Here is a 19069-nt window from a genome sequence, read left to right as displayed (position 1 = left end):
TTACTCAAAGCCAGTAGAACGCGAGGTACAGAAAGTTGTGTGCTAAATTCAAACTCCTGGTATCACAGAGCTCTACTATCTCTTTTGATATACGAGTAACACATCTGTTGATGAGAATATTAACGCCTGCTTGAACCTATGATTCCCATTGGATTGTCTCTCTTTTTAGACTTGTAGTACTTTAAGGTGCAACATGGTTAGATTAGCTTCCTATTCCAGCACAAGATAGGTACGCAACGTGTTCAAATATACGAATCATACCTTCAGAGACCCATCCGCACCCAGTACACTTTTGAGGACCGTACCGAACTAAAAGCAGCTTTCACACAAAATAGCAAGCAAAAGAAAACGGCTCAGCTTCGCACGCTCGTATCTTGGTGGCCCCGGAACAGGAGTACATCTGTCACTTAGCGAGACTAAAAAGTGTACGGGACTATTTTCAGTAACAAACAGCCCAGACACCTAATCGAATTCATCAAAACTTTATCATTCCACTTGTAAATCACCATACAGATTATGTACATGTTTATTTATCGTCTGGATTCAATGTGGCTTCACCAGGCTACAAGGTTCCATCCTATTTTGGATATCATAGTCTCAAGTTCAAACCTAAATGGTAAAGGGAGATCACTAGTTACATCTCAAGCCGGTACCGGCAGGATTGAGACTTCTTTCCTGGTCTCGGTGATGGCGGGGGCACTGACCTTGGCTTCACGAGTAAGTCACCAGGGGTAATATCGAGGTTCAACCTGCGGTCGCGTCATCACAGTCTTTTTCAGCAATTTTCCCCGCTGGGACAGAAGTGGTGCTCAGTGCTGTAGACCCAAACTTAACAGCACCAAACAAGCCGTTCGGAGTGCAACAAATTACTAACAAACTATCCTAAAGCACGATATAGGATATTTTGCGTTTTCCCCTACATTGTCATTCGATTGAGCTTTGAATATGATTCTAATGACGCGTGGTCAGAACTGGTGACATTAAGGCCTTGATAAGCTACCTAAGTGCTGACCCGATCAGATGAACTTTTGTGGTATTAGGGGCAGCTCGACATAACTGCCCTCCAAAAAAATGGTGTGCTCTCCTTCATTACACCCTGTCCCAGCGCGACCGACTTGACACGACGGGCTGTAATCATTGAAATCTCGCCCCTGTATAACAACTTGGATAGTCTCCCCTTTACGGAACAATGTGGCAGAGGGTTGAATGCCAATGTCGAGCTCAACCTTCTGGTTTGGCTGGAGTGGTTGTACATCCTGCTCTCGGAAGGTGTAGACTACCTCGTCTCCATATGCGTGGTCGGCCACTTTTCTTTTCGATGCTGAGATCCAGCCCCAAGCCACATGGCCGTCATTGATAAATGAGTGAAAGGGGAAATGGACGATGTTGCCAGTGCGATCGCGCTTCTGGAGAGTCACAAAAACATCTGCATCTTTACCTGAGGAGATAGAGAACGCAAGATGCAAGCGCCCCGTTCCGGTAAATTCAGTTGGCTTCGAAAAGGTCTTCGTCCAAAGTACAGTACCCTCCTTTGCGCTGTAAGTGACCGCGTCCGATCCCTTTGTGGAGTTGCCTTCAAGTCGACCTTCCTTGCCCAGAAAGTATTTGACTCTCTGAGTGCGAGCGAGAGGAAATTCATTCTCGGATCTCCAAGAGCCGGCATAATGTTTCTCAGTCACATGTAGTCTGACAGGAGGCCAGAAGTCGACAGACTGGGCGAGGCGGTGATCAGGTCCCTCTAAGAACTTGCTGAAAAAGGCAAGTTGTCGCTCCAGTGACTCAGCTGTTAACTGCCATTCCCATTTGAGATACCTATATATGGGTCAGCATCACAATAGTATAGTTGGGATCAAGAAGAAAAATCGCACGGATGTAACTCGATAAACTTTTGGGCCGACTTTGCGGCCAGGTAGCCCCGTATGGATCCCGGAGTATGGACCCCGTTGTCAGCAAAGCTGGTGATGACGTAGACCGGACAAACTATATTCTCGATTCCAGCAGTATGCTGTTCCCAAAATTCGTTGTAGTAAGGATATCTCTCGCAAGCCGTAGCCACGTCAGTCACGAGAGACCCTTTTGCATTACCGTGTGCGAGATATATTTGATTCAGACCCTCCAAAAAGTTTTTGTGCAAGACACCCCCCTTGAATGCGACGTCACGGTACATGTCTGTCAGCGCATCTTGAACCATAATGCAAGCGAGATGTGGTGGCTGAAACTCTGCCGCAAGCCTGAGTTAATTTGGTGTCAGTCACCTCAAAAGTCTCTTCCAAGGGTTCGAGTGAGATACCATTGCACCGCACCAAGTGCACTTGCTCCAATCATACCAATACGACCATTGGACCACCCCACACTAGTGCCCATATACTCAATAACATCATACGCATCGAGGCCACTCAGCTTCGAGAGGAATGGGAGAAAGTCGCCCTCGGATGCGAAACTTCCTCTAGAATCAACAGCTACATAGGCATAGCCGTGTTGAGTCCAGAAGTGTGGATCGCTCCCCTCGAACAGCGTATACTTTGAGAAGTTGACCCCATTAAACCCAGCATCCCACTCTCTGCTCTCTGGGATTAGTGAGACATCGAAGGGGCTCTGTTTGCCATACGGAGTGATGGCGAGGACTACAGGCAACTTTGTGGCTTCTGATATATCCTGTGGCAGGTAAATATCTGCTCGTAGCTTGATTCCATCGCGAGTGGGAATGTCATGGTTGAATTCAATATTCATGCCAGCATCACTAAATCTGCGTGAGGATGGGTCGAAAGCGTCCCAAACCTCCTTTGGCCCACGAGCTGGCTGGAAGGGACACGAGTTGTGGTGAAAATCGATAGCGTCTTCGGTTGCAGAGAGAGCCATGCTGGCGCCTGATGATTGCTCAATGGGAGGAAAGAGGTTGAGCGTTCACAATTCAAGTCCAAGATCTGATAATTGTGATAGCCGCCAGCTTGACAATAGGTTATATCTGCATGATATACTGAGTGTGAGACCATTCTGGGTAAATAATGATGCACTTCTTTTGGGGAGTCAAAGTCAGATTCCCCCACCCCGGCCCCGCCGCAACCGCCAGCCCGGTAAGGGGGCTACCCATGGAATCACCAGCAGAAAAGGTTGGAAACGCGACCAACGCTGAGTTTGTGGGCAATAATAGTACCATTGACGCACGGAGGATCCCTGGTGATCACCTGTAATCCTCTTTCGTGCTGATTTGTAACTCAGCCATGGGGGACTTAGGCGCTGTTGCAGCGTCGATACCGCACTATATTCCCGTACTGATCGTCGGTGGAGGAGCAGTTGGTCTTACTGCATCACTACTGCTTGCCCGACACGGAATCAGATCATTGATTGTTGAACGACACAGAGCCCGTCTACCACAACCCAAGGCGCATGCTGTCAACCCACGGTCATCCGAAATCCTTCGCCAGATAGGATTTGATGTGAGCGGTCTGAGAGGAAAAGGAGCTCCAGTTGAAGAATCGGAATGGGTCAACTTTGTCACCACCTTATCTGGGGTCCTATTGACCAGAATCCCCTATGAGCGACAGGATACGCAGGTTCGGAAAGTTACTCCTGAACCTCTGTTCAATGTCCCCCAATATATCCTTGAGAGTGCTTTGGAGGAAGCAGTATTGCGGAGCGAGTTGGTTCAGATTCACCGCAACTGCAGTTGGAACTCTTGGAAGATCAACGACCAGCATCTCGTTGAATCTTCGATCACACAACGATCAGACGGCCAAAATCACAGCATCAAATCTGATTTCGTTGTAGGTGCAGATGGTACGGACTCAACGGTTCGGAAAACACTGACTAATGTCAGCTGGGCTGGTTTGCCAGGACAGAACTGCGAGAAGCTTTGGTTCGTGTCTATCTGCTGTCGGGGCGATCTATTATCGCTTGTCTCTGAGCTCGGTAGACCAGGGCAGCTATACTTCAGCTGTCTGCCCCTGGTCAAGGGTACTTTGATAGCCCACGATCTCTCAAGTAACTGGGTTCTCATTAGACGGGTGGATCTCGATGTGGAACCACCGAGCAGTTTCACTCAGGCTAGGTGTCAAGAGCTTGTTGACGAATTCATAGGGAAAAAACTGGACTATGAAATTGTCGCCGCTAATTCATGGTTTACAGAACCTCGTATAGCATCTTCATACTCTTCGGCCGATCATAAAATCTTCCTTGCTGGAGATGCTGCGCATTCGTTCCCTCCAACTGGAGGTCTGGGCATCAACACTGGAATGGCGGATGTACACAATCTTTGTTGGAAGCTCGCTTACTCGCTTCAGGGTAAATCACAGAATCCTGGTCGATTGCTCGAATCATATAGTTCCGAGCGACGACCAATCGCCATTGCCAATGCACAACAATCGTGGCACAACTCTCTGGTCTGGTTCGAATCTATGGAGAATCTTTCGAGAGATCTTGAACCAGATTTACCAATCGACGAGATCGAGAACAGGTTGCAAAACCCGGCATTCCTGGCGGCAGCAAGGGAGGCCCTGGAGGCCAATCGACTTCACTTCGACTCATTAGGCCTCCAGATCGGATATGCATACGGTCAACCGGACTGCGCTGTTCGATTAAGGGAAGATTGCTCCCGATATGAACCATCCATTAAATCAGGATATCGCTTGCCTCATTCGTGGCTGGTAGATGGAAGATCATCCTTGGATTTGATATCTGACACCGATATCACATTACTGGTACGAGAGAGTGTAGACTCGGACGCTGAGAACAAGATCACCATAGCCACAAACTACCCTTTCTCCGTGATCCTCCAATCAGCAGGTAAAGGAGACGCCGACAAACTTTTGGAATATCTAGGTCTAGACGTTGGTGAAGGACTCTTGATTCGGCCTGACCAGCATATTGTGGGAAAGGTCCGCTCTGCTCAAGATGTCGTCGGCTTATTGATGAATTCATTTTAAGAGCCGCAATATCATGCCGAGACACTATGTACACACACAATCCACTGGCAATAGACTATATTGTAACGCAAACTCTGGTCCAACTAGCCTTTCCCAACTTAGATCTTGAAGATGTCTAAGATAATTGTGAGTTTTGTAGGCCAAATGCTAAAGATTTAGCGCCGACCTTTCAGCCAAAACTAGCATTACCACCTTAATTTTGGGGGGCTTTTGACTTCGTCTGTCCATTTTTGTCATACTCTCGTCGGAGATGGGACAGTCTCGTGAAGTCATGGATGGTGACTAGGTTGTTGAATGAGGGGCCGGTGGGGATCGTATGCATGGGCTAGTCTACTCTCCACAGACAGCGGCAGATTCAACGAGAAAATAACTGGAGACAGGGATGGTTGGTAAGTAGTTAGTTGGGCGGTATACTTCCTTACATCTTCTGCCCGTGAAACTACTGTGTCTTCCCATAGCATATCGCGGTCTCGAAGCGTACTTATCAATTGTGCGCGCACTGACATCTCGAGCTTTTCAAGGATGTCCGGCATGGAACGGTTGTCCCACCCAGCCAGAGCGATATCAGAATTCGCACACATCACCGCGAACAATCGGCCTGGGACACCGCTTTACGACGCCACTACTGTCACCGGTATTCTGCAAGGGATGGTCGATCAGGCACCTGAGCTGAAAGACATTGCTGCTCCAATCTTGGTGAGTTCGGGGCTAAAGGCCATCTAGCTCGTTCAGTTGAGAGAGCCGAAGTGATGGCTCTAGCCATCAAGATCAAGAGCCTCGCTATTGAGGTTACAGCATGTTGACAAATTGTTCCAGGCCTCAATATGTATTGGCGCCCATAGGGCTGATATCGTCCCTTATCTGTTGGACTTGAAAATCACCGCGCATCCAGACCCTTCTGAGAATTCCCAGCTGTCTACAGTAATTGCCCGCTTCAGCGACGTCATAATGACTGTCTGGCCTTTTGTGGGGATTCCCTGGATCGTTCCAGCTGTTCTGGGGATTGGAAAGTGTTTGTACGATAAAGGCATTGAGGACAGTGCAGGATTCGCCAAATCCCGGTACGTCCATTTCCCTTGGTATACTTGTCACGTCAATTCCAGGTAGAAGCTGGTTTACCATTGGATACATGTTTTCGTGGTGCTGATAGGATATATTACTAACGGCTTTGCCTTCTTCTCGATTTAGCGGTCCTCTTTCGCCAGATGTTCACAATACCCTCGGTCGAGCAACGAACAAAAGGACGTACAGTAAGGTCAACAATCCTGAGGTTGGTGCAACCATTTCGACGTACTTTCCGGAATTTAGCAACACCATTGTGACTGTAATATTTGGGTACTCGATGGGTGGAACTACCATGTGCGGTCGCTATGAGGACTTCGAAACGCAGCTGCTGGTGATGAGTGCCATCAGTGCCAGTGGAGCAACCCGTCAAGCCATTTCTCACACAAAGGCGAGCTTGGGGATGGGCAATCGGATAGAGGTGGTGGAGGCAGTTGTGAATGCAATCCGGAAGTTTACTACCTGGAATGGAGAGCCGGTAGCCAAAGTTGATGTAAGAGAGCTTGCGAGGGAGGTGGCCAGCAGTTGAGATTGGCGTGGCGTCGTATCAAAAATTAAGATTGAGAGTCTCGAAAACTGTCTGGGAAGGCCTCATTTTTGTGAGAATCATATTGCCACTCTGGGCCAATAGACTGAGGGGCAGCCAAGGTCTCCGAAGTTATCATTCTGGTCAGGGAGAGGGAACACTGGCAGCAATATCTTTCAATAATTGTACAAGTCCCCCAACCAACCATTGAGACAGTTCCTCACTGCCTTGGGTCTTGTCGAGTATGATGTCTGCAACAACAGTGGCAACATCCTGGGGATTTCGCAGTGAAACAGGAGGGGCACCTTCTGTCGTACTGGCTTGCAGCACAGGTTCCCAGAATCCGCTTACGAAAAAGTCTTCTGCTGTAGTAATGTCGTCGCCGTTCAGACACAAGTTGGGAAGCAGGGCGAGGTCTTGACGAGTCAAACTCCCTGTTCGCCGTTTGAGCCATGAGTAGCCTAGAAGGAATAGCCCGGCTTGATACACCATGACCACGTGAAAACTGCTCAATGGTCTGTTGATCTGCGGGAAGATGCGGAGGATCTGTCCCGCATGCCAGATGGTCTTTCTGCTCTCCTGAGTGTTTATCCAAGGCTCCATTACGCATGACATTTTCTCAGACGCTTTTTGGCCCGTTCGTCCTAGGAGCACCTCGAAGTCGTCAATGGACGAATCCGTGACCATGGACAAGTAAGAAATTGCAATGCCACTTAGAAGGCTCGAGAGAGCATGGGTTGTTCTGGCTAGATTGCCAGTGACGCGCCTAATTTCGTTCTTCCAATTGGCATGTACATGAGCTCGTAGCTTGAAGGGCGATCCCATCAGATGATTTCCAACAACAGAACCTGTTAACTGAAGTGCAATTATCTTGTAGGCAAACGCAAAGTCGAAGAATCCTTCCGAGAGTGGGGCTGTCATCAGCGACGCTAGCAGATCCTCGGCCGTTGTTGCTTCATCTGACTGCGGAGTATACAACTTGTTCCATTCCGTTTCTGTCCTGGCCATCCATAGAGTCCTGGGTTGCGGTAAAGGTTGACGGAGGACGTCGACGGCTAGAGATGGTCGGATGCCGAGAGCGGCGGCTCTTTGGTTTTCAAGGATTGAGAATCGGGCCACTAATCGGTTTCGGCTTTCCCAAGTTACCCATTGCTGCCAACTACTCTCTGTCAACTCACTCTTTGCCCAAGCAGCCGTTGCTCCAACATCTTCTTGCCCAGCATTGGTCCGCCAGCTCAACCGTAGACAATCATTCAAAAGTCCTGACAGTGAACTCCCTTGAAGCAGGCAAGAATGGTCGCAATTCCACGCTTCGACCTCAACGCTCAAGAGAAGAGCTTGCAACAAAGAGATATTAGTGGAGCAATCGTATTCGCATTGAATTCGTCGATTGAGTCGGGCCTGAATAATTCTACACAGCCGAGAACCCCACCGACGAAGGCTGTAAATGTGAGAGTTTAGCGCACTCCATGCCAAAATCATACTAGTAAGGTCGAGATCTGTCAGTGCCGGACTAAAGGCGGCAGAATGGATCCACGAGTCGACCTTTTGGTCTTGCTTTCTGAAAAACCTGTCCAACAGAATATCAAGCAGGCGAAGGGACGGAAAGTCGATATGGGGAGAAGGTCCATCACAAGGCTTCCCCTCACTTGCCATGAGAGCGACCAAAGAATCTCGCGTCCTTTGATCAAATCGCTGCGGTACTGCAGACCAGAAATTTCTAGAAAGATGCCGAATTAAGTCCAGATCTGAGGTGGAAGCTGCCGCTCCTGTGTCTGACTGATGCACCGTGGGGCTCTTGAGGCCTTGAGTCAGCCATGGAGAGTTCTGAAAAGCGGTCTCCGTCTGATTCATCTGCTTTGATGGAAACTTTTCCAACGTTGTAGGCTCGGGGTTACGGTTGGCCAATGTTGAGAAGCACCAGCTTAAAGGAAAGCCATCCTCGATATCATCTGAAAAGAAATCGTCCAGCAAGGCCGCACTGGGTTCCAAATCAAAACTGACGGACCCGGATTGACCACCACCATCTTGATCAAGAAGAGTGATATCCTTGGGGCTCAGACTAAGCAATTGAGCCGTGTCATTCATAGGCAGAAAGATACCAGGAAACTGATTATTTGTCAGTATTTCAGGGTGGTCAATATCTGGGCCCATCGACAAAGGATTCCCCTCTGCTGCACTGCCCACCCTCGCCGCTGAGGTTGTATGGTACTGGGAGAGAAGCCCATCAGTCCAAGGGACGGATACATCTGGTGAAGCAGGACGTTCCACGAGGGCTAGTCTGGCTGTGGTCACAGGCTTTGCCGTTGTAGAAGAGTTCGAGGTGTCAGGGAGACAGTCAATCGCGCGCGTCCGGCAGCGACGACAGGGTTTCACATCATCACATCTCGACTTAGCGAGGGCACAAGTTTTGCAAGCCTTCTCAACCCGACCAAAACTTGATTTTAGGTACGAGTTGGAGACTGGCGAAGATTCGTGGAGCTGGAGATGTCTCCGTAACAAGTCCCTAAGACTTGTTAGTAACCTTGCTAGAAGGGGTCAAAGTCACTGCACTTTCTAGCAAACGCTTTGCCACAAGAAGAGCATTTGTACTGCCTTTCATTGGCATGACTTATGACATGCCTGCTCAAGTGATCACGTCGCGAGTAAGCCTTGCGACACTGTGGACATTGGAAGCGGTTTTGGTCTTGCCGGGGCTGAGGTGAGCTAACCGGTACCTCGTCGCCTTCAATGAGGTTGATGCGGCCTCCCTCAAAGTTCGTGGTATCAATATCAGTTCCCATTTCCTTCCCAGCGCTGATGTTCCTGAGATCTAGGTATTAAGCTCGGATTCGTGTCCAATCCATACTCCCAATGGACCGATCCAAGTGTGAATAATTTCAGGTTGAGTTTGATAGCGGTGCTGCTTACCAACGCTGATCGTTGTGTTGTTCCTGCGCCTAGGCTTGCTTCCCTTAGTAGGCTTGGCGGTGCGGGGGTCTCCATACAACCTTTGGATCCTCGAGGAGTCCCCGCCCCCTCCGGGGCCACCGGCTTCTGTGTTGTGGACTCAGCCTTGTTTGCATCAGGCAGGTTGGTATAGTTGCATAAAATCATGCGGTATCAGGATAAGTGCAAGGTTGTAGAAGTTTCCAATCTGCCACTATCTTCTATCTTCTCTATCGAGATTATAACCGTCAATGTTGCCACTTTTGTAGTAGTATTGTTAGTTGTGAGCATCTGCTACTTTTGCAGGCGTATTTTGTACAACCAGTATCTCCACCCCCTTGCCAAAGTTCCAGGGCCGAGATGGGCGGCTGCAACATCACTGTGGTTGTTTGTCAAAGAAATGCACGGAGATGGTCATGAGCAGATCTACCACCTTCACGAGAAGTATGGTGAGCATAATACGGACCCACCCAGTCGCCGAGATACTTGTTGAACTAGGGTGGCAGGTCCTCTGATCAGGATTCAGCCGAATGAGGTTGCAATCAATGATATCGAGCATTATCTCGAATCCATATACACTCAAAACACCAAGTTCACCAAGGCCCCTTCCTACTACAATGCGTTCGACTTTCCCCGTAGCAATGTTTTCTCCGAAACCAGCAGGGAGGTCCACTCCCAAGAGAAGCGCCTCATGTCACACGCTTTCTCCCGGAAAAATGTCGTTGGCATGCAAGACACTTTCTATGATAGTGTAGAACGATGGGTCGCCCAAATCAAGGCGTCTATTTCGAAAGGGAACCCCATTCCGTTGTGGCACGATACGCAATGTCTCAAGCTTGAAACAGCTTCGAGGTTCAGCTACGGTTCCTCAGATGGTGCTCTCAAAACCGATAACTTCGCCCACCCCATATTCTTGGGAATCGAAGGATTTGCACCATCCGTTGTTGTTTTTCAGCATTTCCCAATAGTTCGCCATATCGCGATGCTAGCACAACGGCTCATGCCTTCCGGTCTCCCCGATATCAACAAGGTAAGTTCCGAGCGATCACACAAGGTCTTCCACCGAACTATGTAACACTAAGTCCTGTGGCATGCAGGGAGCTGCGGAAGGGCTGGTGAGGCTGCGAGAGAGAAAGTTAAGTGGTGAGACAGCAGGCATGATCATATTCGATAGTATGATGGGAAAAGCTCAGTCAAAAGGCATAAATCTGGACCCCGACAGATTGGTTTCAAATGGTGGGCTTATGTTAATTGCTGGTGAAGTGCTCCTAAATGCTATGCACCATGTTAATGAAGGAGAAGCTAACAAGAAGAGAATCGAGTAGGTACTGGAACAACTGCGATATCTCTGACCACTGCACTCTGCCATCTGGCAGCTAGACCTGAGCTTTGGAGGGCTTTGCAATGTGAACTAGACGCCAGTTGTGGTTTCAAACAGCGACCTGATATCACACCCTTGGAATCTGTACCTCTACTAGAATCATGCGTGAAAGAGGCTGTACGAGTTGCAGTGCCAATTCGAGGAAGACATCCACGAGTCGTACCAGCCGGTGGCTTCACCTACAAAAGCCTACACTTCGCTGAAGGGGTAGGCACCTCACTGACTCATGTGGAATACTGATCAACTAAACATCCCCACAGACAATACTCAGCGGTAATCCAATAAATCACTGCCTGGATCTTATAGTGTCTCCAGAACCTTACAAATTCAAACCAGAGCGGTAGATGGTAGAGGAAACCACGATGATGCAGAGATTCAACGTCCCCTTCACCCGTGGGACAAGAAATTGCCTCGGTCAGAAGTAAGTCATTCTCCGAAATTTTCCACCCCAATGCATGGCCTGAAGGCTAACATTAAGCAGCATTGCACTAATTGAACTCAAGATTGCTCTAAGTCAGATGGTTCTACAATTTGATCCTGTGGGACCGGTCGATTCAAAGATCGAGTATGTGGAGCATGGAGGTCTAACATCATGTAAGACTCTAGTGCCTGTGAAGTTTCGGTTGCGTCTCAGGTAGTCAGCTTTTATAGCTGTACTTTTTAGTCTAATTTGCGATGTTGGCAGCAAAGAAGACCACTTTTTCTACAGCAAACTCCTTGACATCTAAATCGATTTCTGAGCTAGGAGCCGCTGTATTACTCTTCTAGTTTCGATCGGTCATTGTAGAGCCAACCCTTATATGCTTACCTCAATCAAATTTATAGCTTTTGGCCGGCTTCCCTGATTGAATTGCCGTAATCTCCACCATTCTGAAGTCTCATGACTGTGAATATGAAAATTCATAGTCTTCGTATTCGTCAACCATATCCCCTATGATGGTCCAACTCAACAAGCAGAACTGGGTTTTGAATGCGGTAGTAGGATGGATCTCCCTTGCAATAGCCATCAATCCAACAGAAATAGGTCTTTTCAAGGTGTTGCAGAAAATCCTCAACCCTGTTTGCTCTTGCCTTCGGCGTCATCCAAAGCTGAAAATTCTCTACGATCTGGATTATGAGCTCTTTTGCCGGCCTTGAATGTCTTTCAAGCACAAATCCTCGTGAGGAATGATTCGATTGTCTTGGAACGCCCCACCAAGATGTCGCTCATCTGCGAAATGCACTCTCCCTGGTAGCATTCTCTCGTCCTCCATATCTTCGAATAGCTGCGCCTGTTGCCTCTCTAACTCTGCGAGAGACTGCATGAACTCCAAGGCAAGTTTTCTTTCTGGCTGGGGAATATGCGTTCCTTTGAAAGGCCCATTATCGATGTACGTCGGCTCCGCTCCACAAAAGGGTAGGTGCTATGATGTCCGTGGAGCGACCCAACCAATGGCTCTATGGCGTCTGGTTTTCCAAAGATGAGGACGTTGGAAGATAATTCGTTCATGATCCCGGGAGCATTGCAAAGCTTTCCAAGAAAGTGATTTATCCTTCTGGACGCGAACGATTTTTAGTAGCCTTCCTCAGACAGTGTGGACGCAACGATGGCGCCCGCTTTGTTAAGCAGATCGCGATCAAGAGGCTCGAGCCGAATACCATTGTCATTGGTGAGAAATTCTGGGTTTGACCATGCTCGCCACTCTGGCGTAGTCGTGTCATATTGAACTTGTGATCGCACTTTAAGCAGAGCGTTCAGAAATCCGTTGGCACAGGCAGCGATCCTGTTTCCATCAATGTCATCGTCCCTTTCTTGGTAGAGATTCTCCAGCAAAATCCCTATTGTTCAAGTCAGCAATTTGGAGCTAGTATAATCTTCGTAGAACTTCACTATCGGAAGTGATACCAAAATATTCCTTGTTGTAAAGCTCTAGCAAACTCGCAAACTAATCTGCTAGAAATGGCAGAGTCTTCGCCCAGTCGACATGGGATTGGGCAGTCTACCGTTCGATTTGGCGGAAGCGTGGCGAGCTTAAATCTAGCAGGTGGGCTCTAAAAGCCTCATGGTTCTGCTCCAAGGCTGCGCCCATTATATGCCTGGTCCTGTAAGTAATGCTGAGATATCAAATGCTCCTCGCTAGATGGACTGTGCTCTGTGTTTTACACTTCGAATCAATCATGTGCTTCAGGTGTCTAATCCTACTAGATGGCCCGACCCCGAAAGAAGGTCTCCATGAATAGCATCTTGGCAGATAATTGTCAGATTTCCCACGCTTTCATCCTCCTCACATAACGCAATTCCACCTCCTAGGGCTGGAAGTCCCCCACCGGCCCACCCCACCCGGGACATTGGGTACCTCAGACCCTAGTCGCGTACGCCAGCGACAACATTTGGGTTTTGCAAGCGTTTACAAAGAGATAACACGTTGTCCATGGACTTGATGAACTGGGTAGACTGCCTCTGGACGTAGCCATAACAGAATATGTTCAAAGATGTCGCAGTACGAGATCCTGCCGTTGGATCTACTTCATAGCCCTCTTTTGAGTCTGCTCAAAGGGTTGCCCCTTCTGGCATTTGCTTTCCTCCTTGCTCGGTGCATCAAGCGGCGCTACTTTTCCAAATTGTACTCTATCCCTGGCCCATTCACGGCATCAATTACGAGAGCATGGCGCGTCAGGGAAGTCTACAATGGTCATGTGGAGAAAACAGAAATTGAGCTGCATAAAAAGTACGGTAAGTGCGATTCTATCCACGCGGAAACTTATTTTGTACTCTTCGGGCTCTTACACTATTGGCAGGGCCTCTCGTGCGCACAGGGCCTAATGAAGTTATCACCAATGATCCGAAAGCGCTCGAAGTATTTTACGGGATCGGGAGTAAATTCCCCAAGGCATGTCTAAGTTCTACACCACCTATGTGAACCGAGGACTGACGGTCTCTTGCGACGCACAGTCAGATTTTTACAGGGCATTTGCACAACCAGATGTCTGGGGCATCAATGCATTCTCTGCACTTGATAATGCTACGCACAGCAGACTGGCTCGATACATATCCGCGGCGTTCTCTATGACATCCATCGTTGAGCTGGAGCTATATGTCGATAATTCTCTTGCTTATTTTATTGGTAAGCTCGAAGAATTTGCTAAATCTGGCGTTCATGTCAACATGAGTCAGTGGTTTCAATGGTATGCCTTTGACGTCGTCGGAGAGCTCACATTGTCCACGCGTTTCGGGTTCATGGAAAAGGGGGTGGACATTGATGGGACAACTAAAGTAATCGACTTCTTCAATGGATACGCCACATTTGTTGGTCAAGCGTTTCCATATCACTGGCTGCTTTTGGGGAACCCATTGGTCAGGATGTTTTTGAAGGCCCCTGCCGGAGTGCTCATTGAGGTAAGTAAGGTTCTCAAAAGGCAGATACTAGATACTACATCTAATAAAACTTTAGTTCACTGCTGCAGAAGTGAAGGCTCGACAAGGCCGTCCAACGAATCGACGAGATATGCTCTCTCGCTTTTTAAAGGCACATGAAAAACACCCCGCCGAATTTCCAATGGATGACGTCCTTCGGACATGTTCGATGACTCTGTAAGTGTTGACCACTGGTCTTGACACGGGGACCAAGTTAATCGTTCACGCAGAACAGCTGGCTCTGACACGACTGGGATTGCCTTGAGTGCTACTCTCTATCATGTCCTCAAAAACCCCAAGGTCTATGCGAAACTAAAGGATGAGATCGACCAAGCAATCGACAACCGAAAAGTCTCCACGCCTTCAAAATTTCGAGAGATTCAGGAACTACCCTATCTTCAGGCAGTCCTTAAAGAAGCAATGAGATTTCATCCATCGGTTGCTGATATTTTGCCACGAGTCGTGAGCGAAGGAGGATGTACTATTGCTGGAAGATTTTTACCTCCGGGTGTAAGCTGATAAATGAACATCACCGCTTGCTGTATGAGACATGGCTAACTTCAATCTTGCAGACACGTGTCGGAGTGAATCCCTATGTCCTCCATCGCGACAAAGACATATTTGGAGACGACGCAGATGATTTTCGACCCGAACGTTGGTTAGAACGCGACGAAAAACTCATGCAGCGCTACATGCTCCAGGTAACCGTTTAATCTTACCTAGAATCTTCTGAGGCTCCCGAGACTGACCAGCCAAAAAACTATTAGTTTGGACAGGGATCCAGGATCTGTGTTGGCAGACACATTAGCATACTTGAACTGAATAAGACGCTGGTCGAGGTGATTCGGAATTTTAATATTGAGTTGACGGACCCAAATTACGAGATGACGAGCACGAATCGGTGGTTTCTCAAACCTCACACTCTTCCATGTGTGTTCAAAAGGCGTGTTCTCAGTTGACCTCGAATCTTCGTGCCTCCTATAAGGACAATGCTCCGCCAACCATGAGGGACAACTGTTGACTGCATCATAGGTATTAGTTTAGACGTGGTAGATTTCCCTGAATGCTGATCATTTGCTTTTACCTTGTCATCATCGAAGCTGAGTCAGTGAGGCTATTGAAGTGATAACTATGCTCGAGGAGTTCACCAGGGAGATCAAGCGGATTATCTCAGACGAGGTTATCGCAAGGGAACTTTGGATACGGCAGGTTTGAATTTGAGCTAGCACAAGGCGCTGGTGAAACTAATTGAAGTATCGAGGACTCATATGCCGGGTAACCAGCCAGAAAAGGGAACAGCGAACCCACATCGAAGAGGCCCAAAAACAGGAACCCACAATACAGGCACCAAAGCGGGAGTTTTCTATGCAATGAAAGAACTTTATCATTCTTAGCAGGACAGTGCAAAAAGCAAGGGTGGCCACGGCGGCTCAGGTTGTGACCAGGGGGAACATCCACCTGAGGCTCAGTCCTTGTAGTTCCCCACCATTGGTGGTGAAATTTATTCCTACCCGCCCATGGTGTCTTGAGTGACCGGTCTCGGGAGAGGCCTGCACAAATTCACTTTCCTTACAGCCTGATCAAGGCTAAGTTAGCGCTGCTCCCGACTGCGCCCCCTCTGGGGGACGAGGATGCTGGTGCTGCACAGTCCTTCACACCTCTTGAGCGATGCAGACGAGAGGTCCCGATGGCTACCACGCCATTGAGCACGGCTGAGTGGACGGATTTTAAAGGGAGAGTTGCTGAGCTGCAGTTGCATGCTCGTGGGCCCGATCTTGAAAGGTCGACCACCCAAATGCGAGAATGGCAGCAAAGCCCCAAGCCACAAGGCAACCATGCAGCAACCCAAGGGGTATCATTCGCATCTGGTCGAGAAACCAAATCAAGCTCTGGAATTCGCCCTGACATTTCCGTTTGTCTAACTGGCCTTATGTCCCCCTCAATCCATCATCATCACCACTACCCGTTCTCAATATTACTGTGTTGAGTGTTATTCTCTAAGAACAGTGGCACTCGAAATGGAGAGCTCGTCAATATCAAAGGGCACGAAGAGCCTAGGCTCAGCTCGCATATGTGTTGCTTTGGACAAATCAGGCAGCACAGCTGGGCACACCCTCAACATCGAGCGAAAGGCTGTTCAGGAAATTTACAACCTCCGCGTTCCAAACAACCACAGTTCTTTCCGTCTTATCCCTTGGAGTGACGACGTCCAAGATCCCATCGACCTCCCCAACGAAGTCAGCCTAAAAGGTATCCAGGGCCGCGGTGGGACCAATCCGGCAGTCTTATATGACCTCAACTCCTGCGTCGAGACTCTAAAAGATTGTGACGTGTGGTTCCTTCTCACAGACGGCGAGATTGTCGATAATCTGGTTGAAAACTTTGCTTTGCGGACCGCGGAACTCGGCCTCCATAATAAGCCATGCGTTATCATTGTCTTTGGTAGCTCGAGCACTGGATCGCCTGCGAATGGCAACATTTCTGTTGGTATCGCTACGTTCGCTGTCGTTCCCGACTGCCTGTTTTTGTTTCATGACCTTGAAAGCGATGTGGTGAGACTGATGCAGGCAAAAGGTCGCTTCAAAAACCTGGTGTCGGTGAACAATCACCGCTCTAACCCACTCATTACAAAATATACCACATGGGCAGAGCTACCAAAAATCTCGTACTCGGATCTGTTCTGTCTCCAGATAGAGACGACCGATCCTTTGCGGAGAGACGAGATAGCCTTACCGGGAGGTCTGATCGTTCAGCTGGACGAAGTACTCAAAGGAAATGTGGATGCTGCAACCATGGAGAAAATCGTCAAGGATGAGGATAATCTCAAGAGCATTATTATCTCATCCATGACGCGAGGCACAGGAAAGACTTTGGAGTCCTGGTTAGCAGCTCAATTGAAGCCGATGCCAGAAGTCAATCGTCATAGGGAAGACCTTGATAATAAAGCTAAATCTACATTAAGGCATCTTGTTGAGGCCCTGAGGACTGGAGTCGGTCACCTTGAATTGGAAGGCCTCCGAGCGGATGTGAGAAAAGCACACCACCAAAACTGGAGCAACTTCAGAGACCAGCGCAGAGGGTTTAATGACATGCGCAGAGACTATAGAAGGATGCAACAGCACGTGCGAAATGGAATGGATATGTGTTACACCTATGGGCGAATGGATAATGAGTGGATGTGTCGAGATATGGGCAAGCCTGACTCAGAAGGCGAAGTACTAATTATCACGCACGATGATTCCAATCGCTGTGAACCTGTCTTTCTGCCTGGCTTCCACCGTTCCGAGAGGGCCGCCGAATTCGTTGGCCGCTGCATGCTCTGTCATGAGGAGAGAGTTCTCTGCCTGTTGTTCAAAGTCGCGCCGGATCTCAAGACGGACAATTTTCCTCCAATTGAATCTTTCACAAAGGTTGCATTCCCTCTTGCAATGGCAAACTTTGCTGAAACAGATGTGTTGTCTTTTTTCATCTGCTGCGACTGGTGCGGATACTACCTTGAAAGAAGCACAGCTTGTCCATACACTGAAGATGAGATCACATTCGCCTTGTGCCTTGTGGGAATGGAGGAAAACCAGAAAACTTGGGTGGAAGCACTGGACACGGTACTAAAAGGAAGATTCGACATTTCCGACACGAAAGCCATCTTTCTAGCGATTCTCAATTACAAAACCCTTGACAACAGTTTACGAGATGCCGACGAGACGGATCAAGATCTCTTCCGTGCTTGCGCAGATTGGGTGACTCGGCACCTCCTGGAAATCACGGAAGTATCTGCGGCGCTTAGTCCCAACTTCAGCCAGAATCCAAACTCTGATCTCAGAGTCCCTCTGCAAAATCTCCTGGCCGCTCCAGACTTTGCAGAGCCGGAGCAGCCTCAAAATGTGGATCTCCTTCTCATCAGGTACCCCATTGCCGGGTTTACCGTTCTGTTACGGCTGCTTCAGCTACGTGGACTCGGAAAGGAACGCATACAGGCCTTGACATTCTTTCGTGTTATGTTCCACGTGATGGAGCAGCTCTTCATGAGACGAGCATCAGGAGGAATCGAGCTGTTTGTGGAAGATGTGCTCGGACGTGAGCAGCCACCAGAAGATCAGGGGCAAACCCAGAGGGTCATGAACGGCATCGGTCTTCCAGTCGAACAGCTCAAAGCCCACGATCTGCTGGACCAAGAGACATTGGTGAGCCTGGAGGCGATTCCCGAATTTTTCGTGATAAAAGCTGGAGCCGGACCAGCAATGCAAGTCTTCCTACATTGTCTTTTCAGACATAGCAACGTCTCTGCCTCAGCTGTCGCATGTTTCAACAAATTGAAGGGCTTGGCACCGATGCGAACCGTTTTGAAGGCGCCACTTGCCATCAGTGCCGGCCTCTCGGCAGATCTGATCTCGCAAATCTGAAGCATGATAGTCGAGCCTTTCCATACTGGCTAGCTTAAGTCAATGTCTACATCGCGTTCTCAAACTTAATTGTTATGCGTATTCATTTCCCTAATTGCTGATTCCACGTTCTATTGGCGTGTCACTCCACTGTACATCGAATTGGTGTCTTCGGAGAGGAAATGTGGGACGTCCCCATATCCAGACTCGTCGTCCACTACTGCCTTCTGCTTTCCTTTCCCCATTCCCTTTTCTTCAGGTTGCTGCCTAAAAGGCAACAAATCGTGACTGAATGTTTCCGAGTGCTCTAGCATTTTTGGCTGTCTCTCGGCTGGTAAAGACGTGGCACATCCTCCTATACCTGGACTATTCCAAAAATGTGCATTTGAGCTCTGCCACAAGGGTCCGTCTGCCGCACTGAATGTCGTGGATGGAGTATTGAAGGATGCCTGCATTGAGAACGTCGAGCGAGTAGAC

General features: G+C 48.7%; 7 protein-coding genes across 7 annotated transcripts; 5 read left to right on the top strand and 2 right to left on the bottom strand.

Moving 5' to 3' along the window:
- Window positions 1–1016: 1016 nt before the first annotated feature.
- Window positions 1017–2859, bottom strand: A1O9_10275 (uncharacterized protein; the record flags this gene model as incomplete). The annotated part of the gene is made up of 3 exons (XM_013401009.1): window positions 1017–1812; window positions 1869–2231; window positions 2291–2859. The coding sequence occupies 3 exons, from the start codon at window positions 2857–2859 to the stop codon at window positions 1017–1019; spliced, it is 1728 nt and encodes a 575-aa protein (XP_013256463.1).
- Window positions 2860–3221: 362 nt separating this feature from the next.
- A1O9_10274 (uncharacterized protein) lies at window positions 3222–4922 on the top strand (the record flags this gene model as incomplete). The annotated part of the gene is made up of 1 exon (XM_013401008.1): window positions 3222–4922. One exon carries the CDS (start codon window positions 3222–3224, stop codon window positions 4920–4922), a length of 1701 nt encoding a protein of 566 aa, XP_013256462.1.
- A 522-nt stretch (window positions 4923–5444) lies between these two features.
- A1O9_10273 (uncharacterized protein) lies at window positions 5445–6513 on the top strand (the record flags this gene model as incomplete). Its single annotated transcript, XM_013401007.1, has 3 exons — window positions 5445–5618; window positions 5739–5983; window positions 6111–6513. 3 exons carry the CDS (start codon window positions 5445–5447, stop codon window positions 6511–6513), a joined length of 822 nt encoding a protein of 273 aa, XP_013256461.1.
- A 141-nt stretch (window positions 6514–6654) lies between these two features.
- A1O9_10272 (uncharacterized protein) lies at window positions 6655–8664 on the bottom strand (the record flags this gene model as incomplete). Its single annotated transcript, XM_013401006.1, has 1 exon — window positions 6655–8664. The coding sequence occupies one exon, from the start codon at window positions 8662–8664 to the stop codon at window positions 6655–6657; it is 2010 nt and encodes a 669-aa protein (XP_013256460.1).
- A 1174-nt stretch (window positions 8665–9838) lies between these two features.
- On the top strand, window positions 9839–10763 carry A1O9_10271 (uncharacterized protein; the record flags this gene model as incomplete). The annotated part of the gene is made up of 3 exons (XM_013401005.1): window positions 9839–9887; window positions 9945–10468; window positions 10536–10763. 3 exons carry the CDS (start codon window positions 9839–9841, stop codon window positions 10761–10763), a joined length of 801 nt encoding a protein of 266 aa, XP_013256459.1.
- Window positions 10764–13291: 2528 nt separating this feature from the next.
- A1O9_10270 (uncharacterized protein) lies at window positions 13292–15172 on the top strand (the record flags this gene model as incomplete). Its single annotated transcript, XM_013401004.1, has 7 exons — window positions 13292–13532; window positions 13598–13693; window positions 13756–14204; window positions 14251–14390; window positions 14444–14723; window positions 14786–14914; window positions 14981–15172. 7 exons carry the CDS (start codon window positions 13292–13294, stop codon window positions 15170–15172), a joined length of 1527 nt encoding a protein of 508 aa, XP_013256458.1.
- A 1059-nt stretch (window positions 15173–16231) lies between these two features.
- On the top strand, window positions 16232–18613 carry A1O9_10269 (uncharacterized protein; the record flags this gene model as incomplete). Its single annotated transcript, XM_013401003.1, has 1 exon — window positions 16232–18613. The coding sequence occupies one exon, from the start codon at window positions 16232–16234 to the stop codon at window positions 18611–18613; it is 2382 nt and encodes a 793-aa protein (XP_013256457.1).
- Window positions 18614–19069: the final 456 nt, after the last annotated feature.

Source organism: Exophiala aquamarina (genome assembly GCF_000709125.1).
Source record: "Exophiala aquamarina CBS 119918 chromosome Unknown aczIA-supercont1.12, whole genome shotgun sequence".
Lineage (NCBI taxonomy): Eukaryota > Fungi > Ascomycota > Eurotiomycetes > Chaetothyriales > Herpotrichiellaceae > Exophiala > Exophiala aquamarina.
This window is presented reverse-complemented; position numbering and strand designations above follow the sequence as displayed.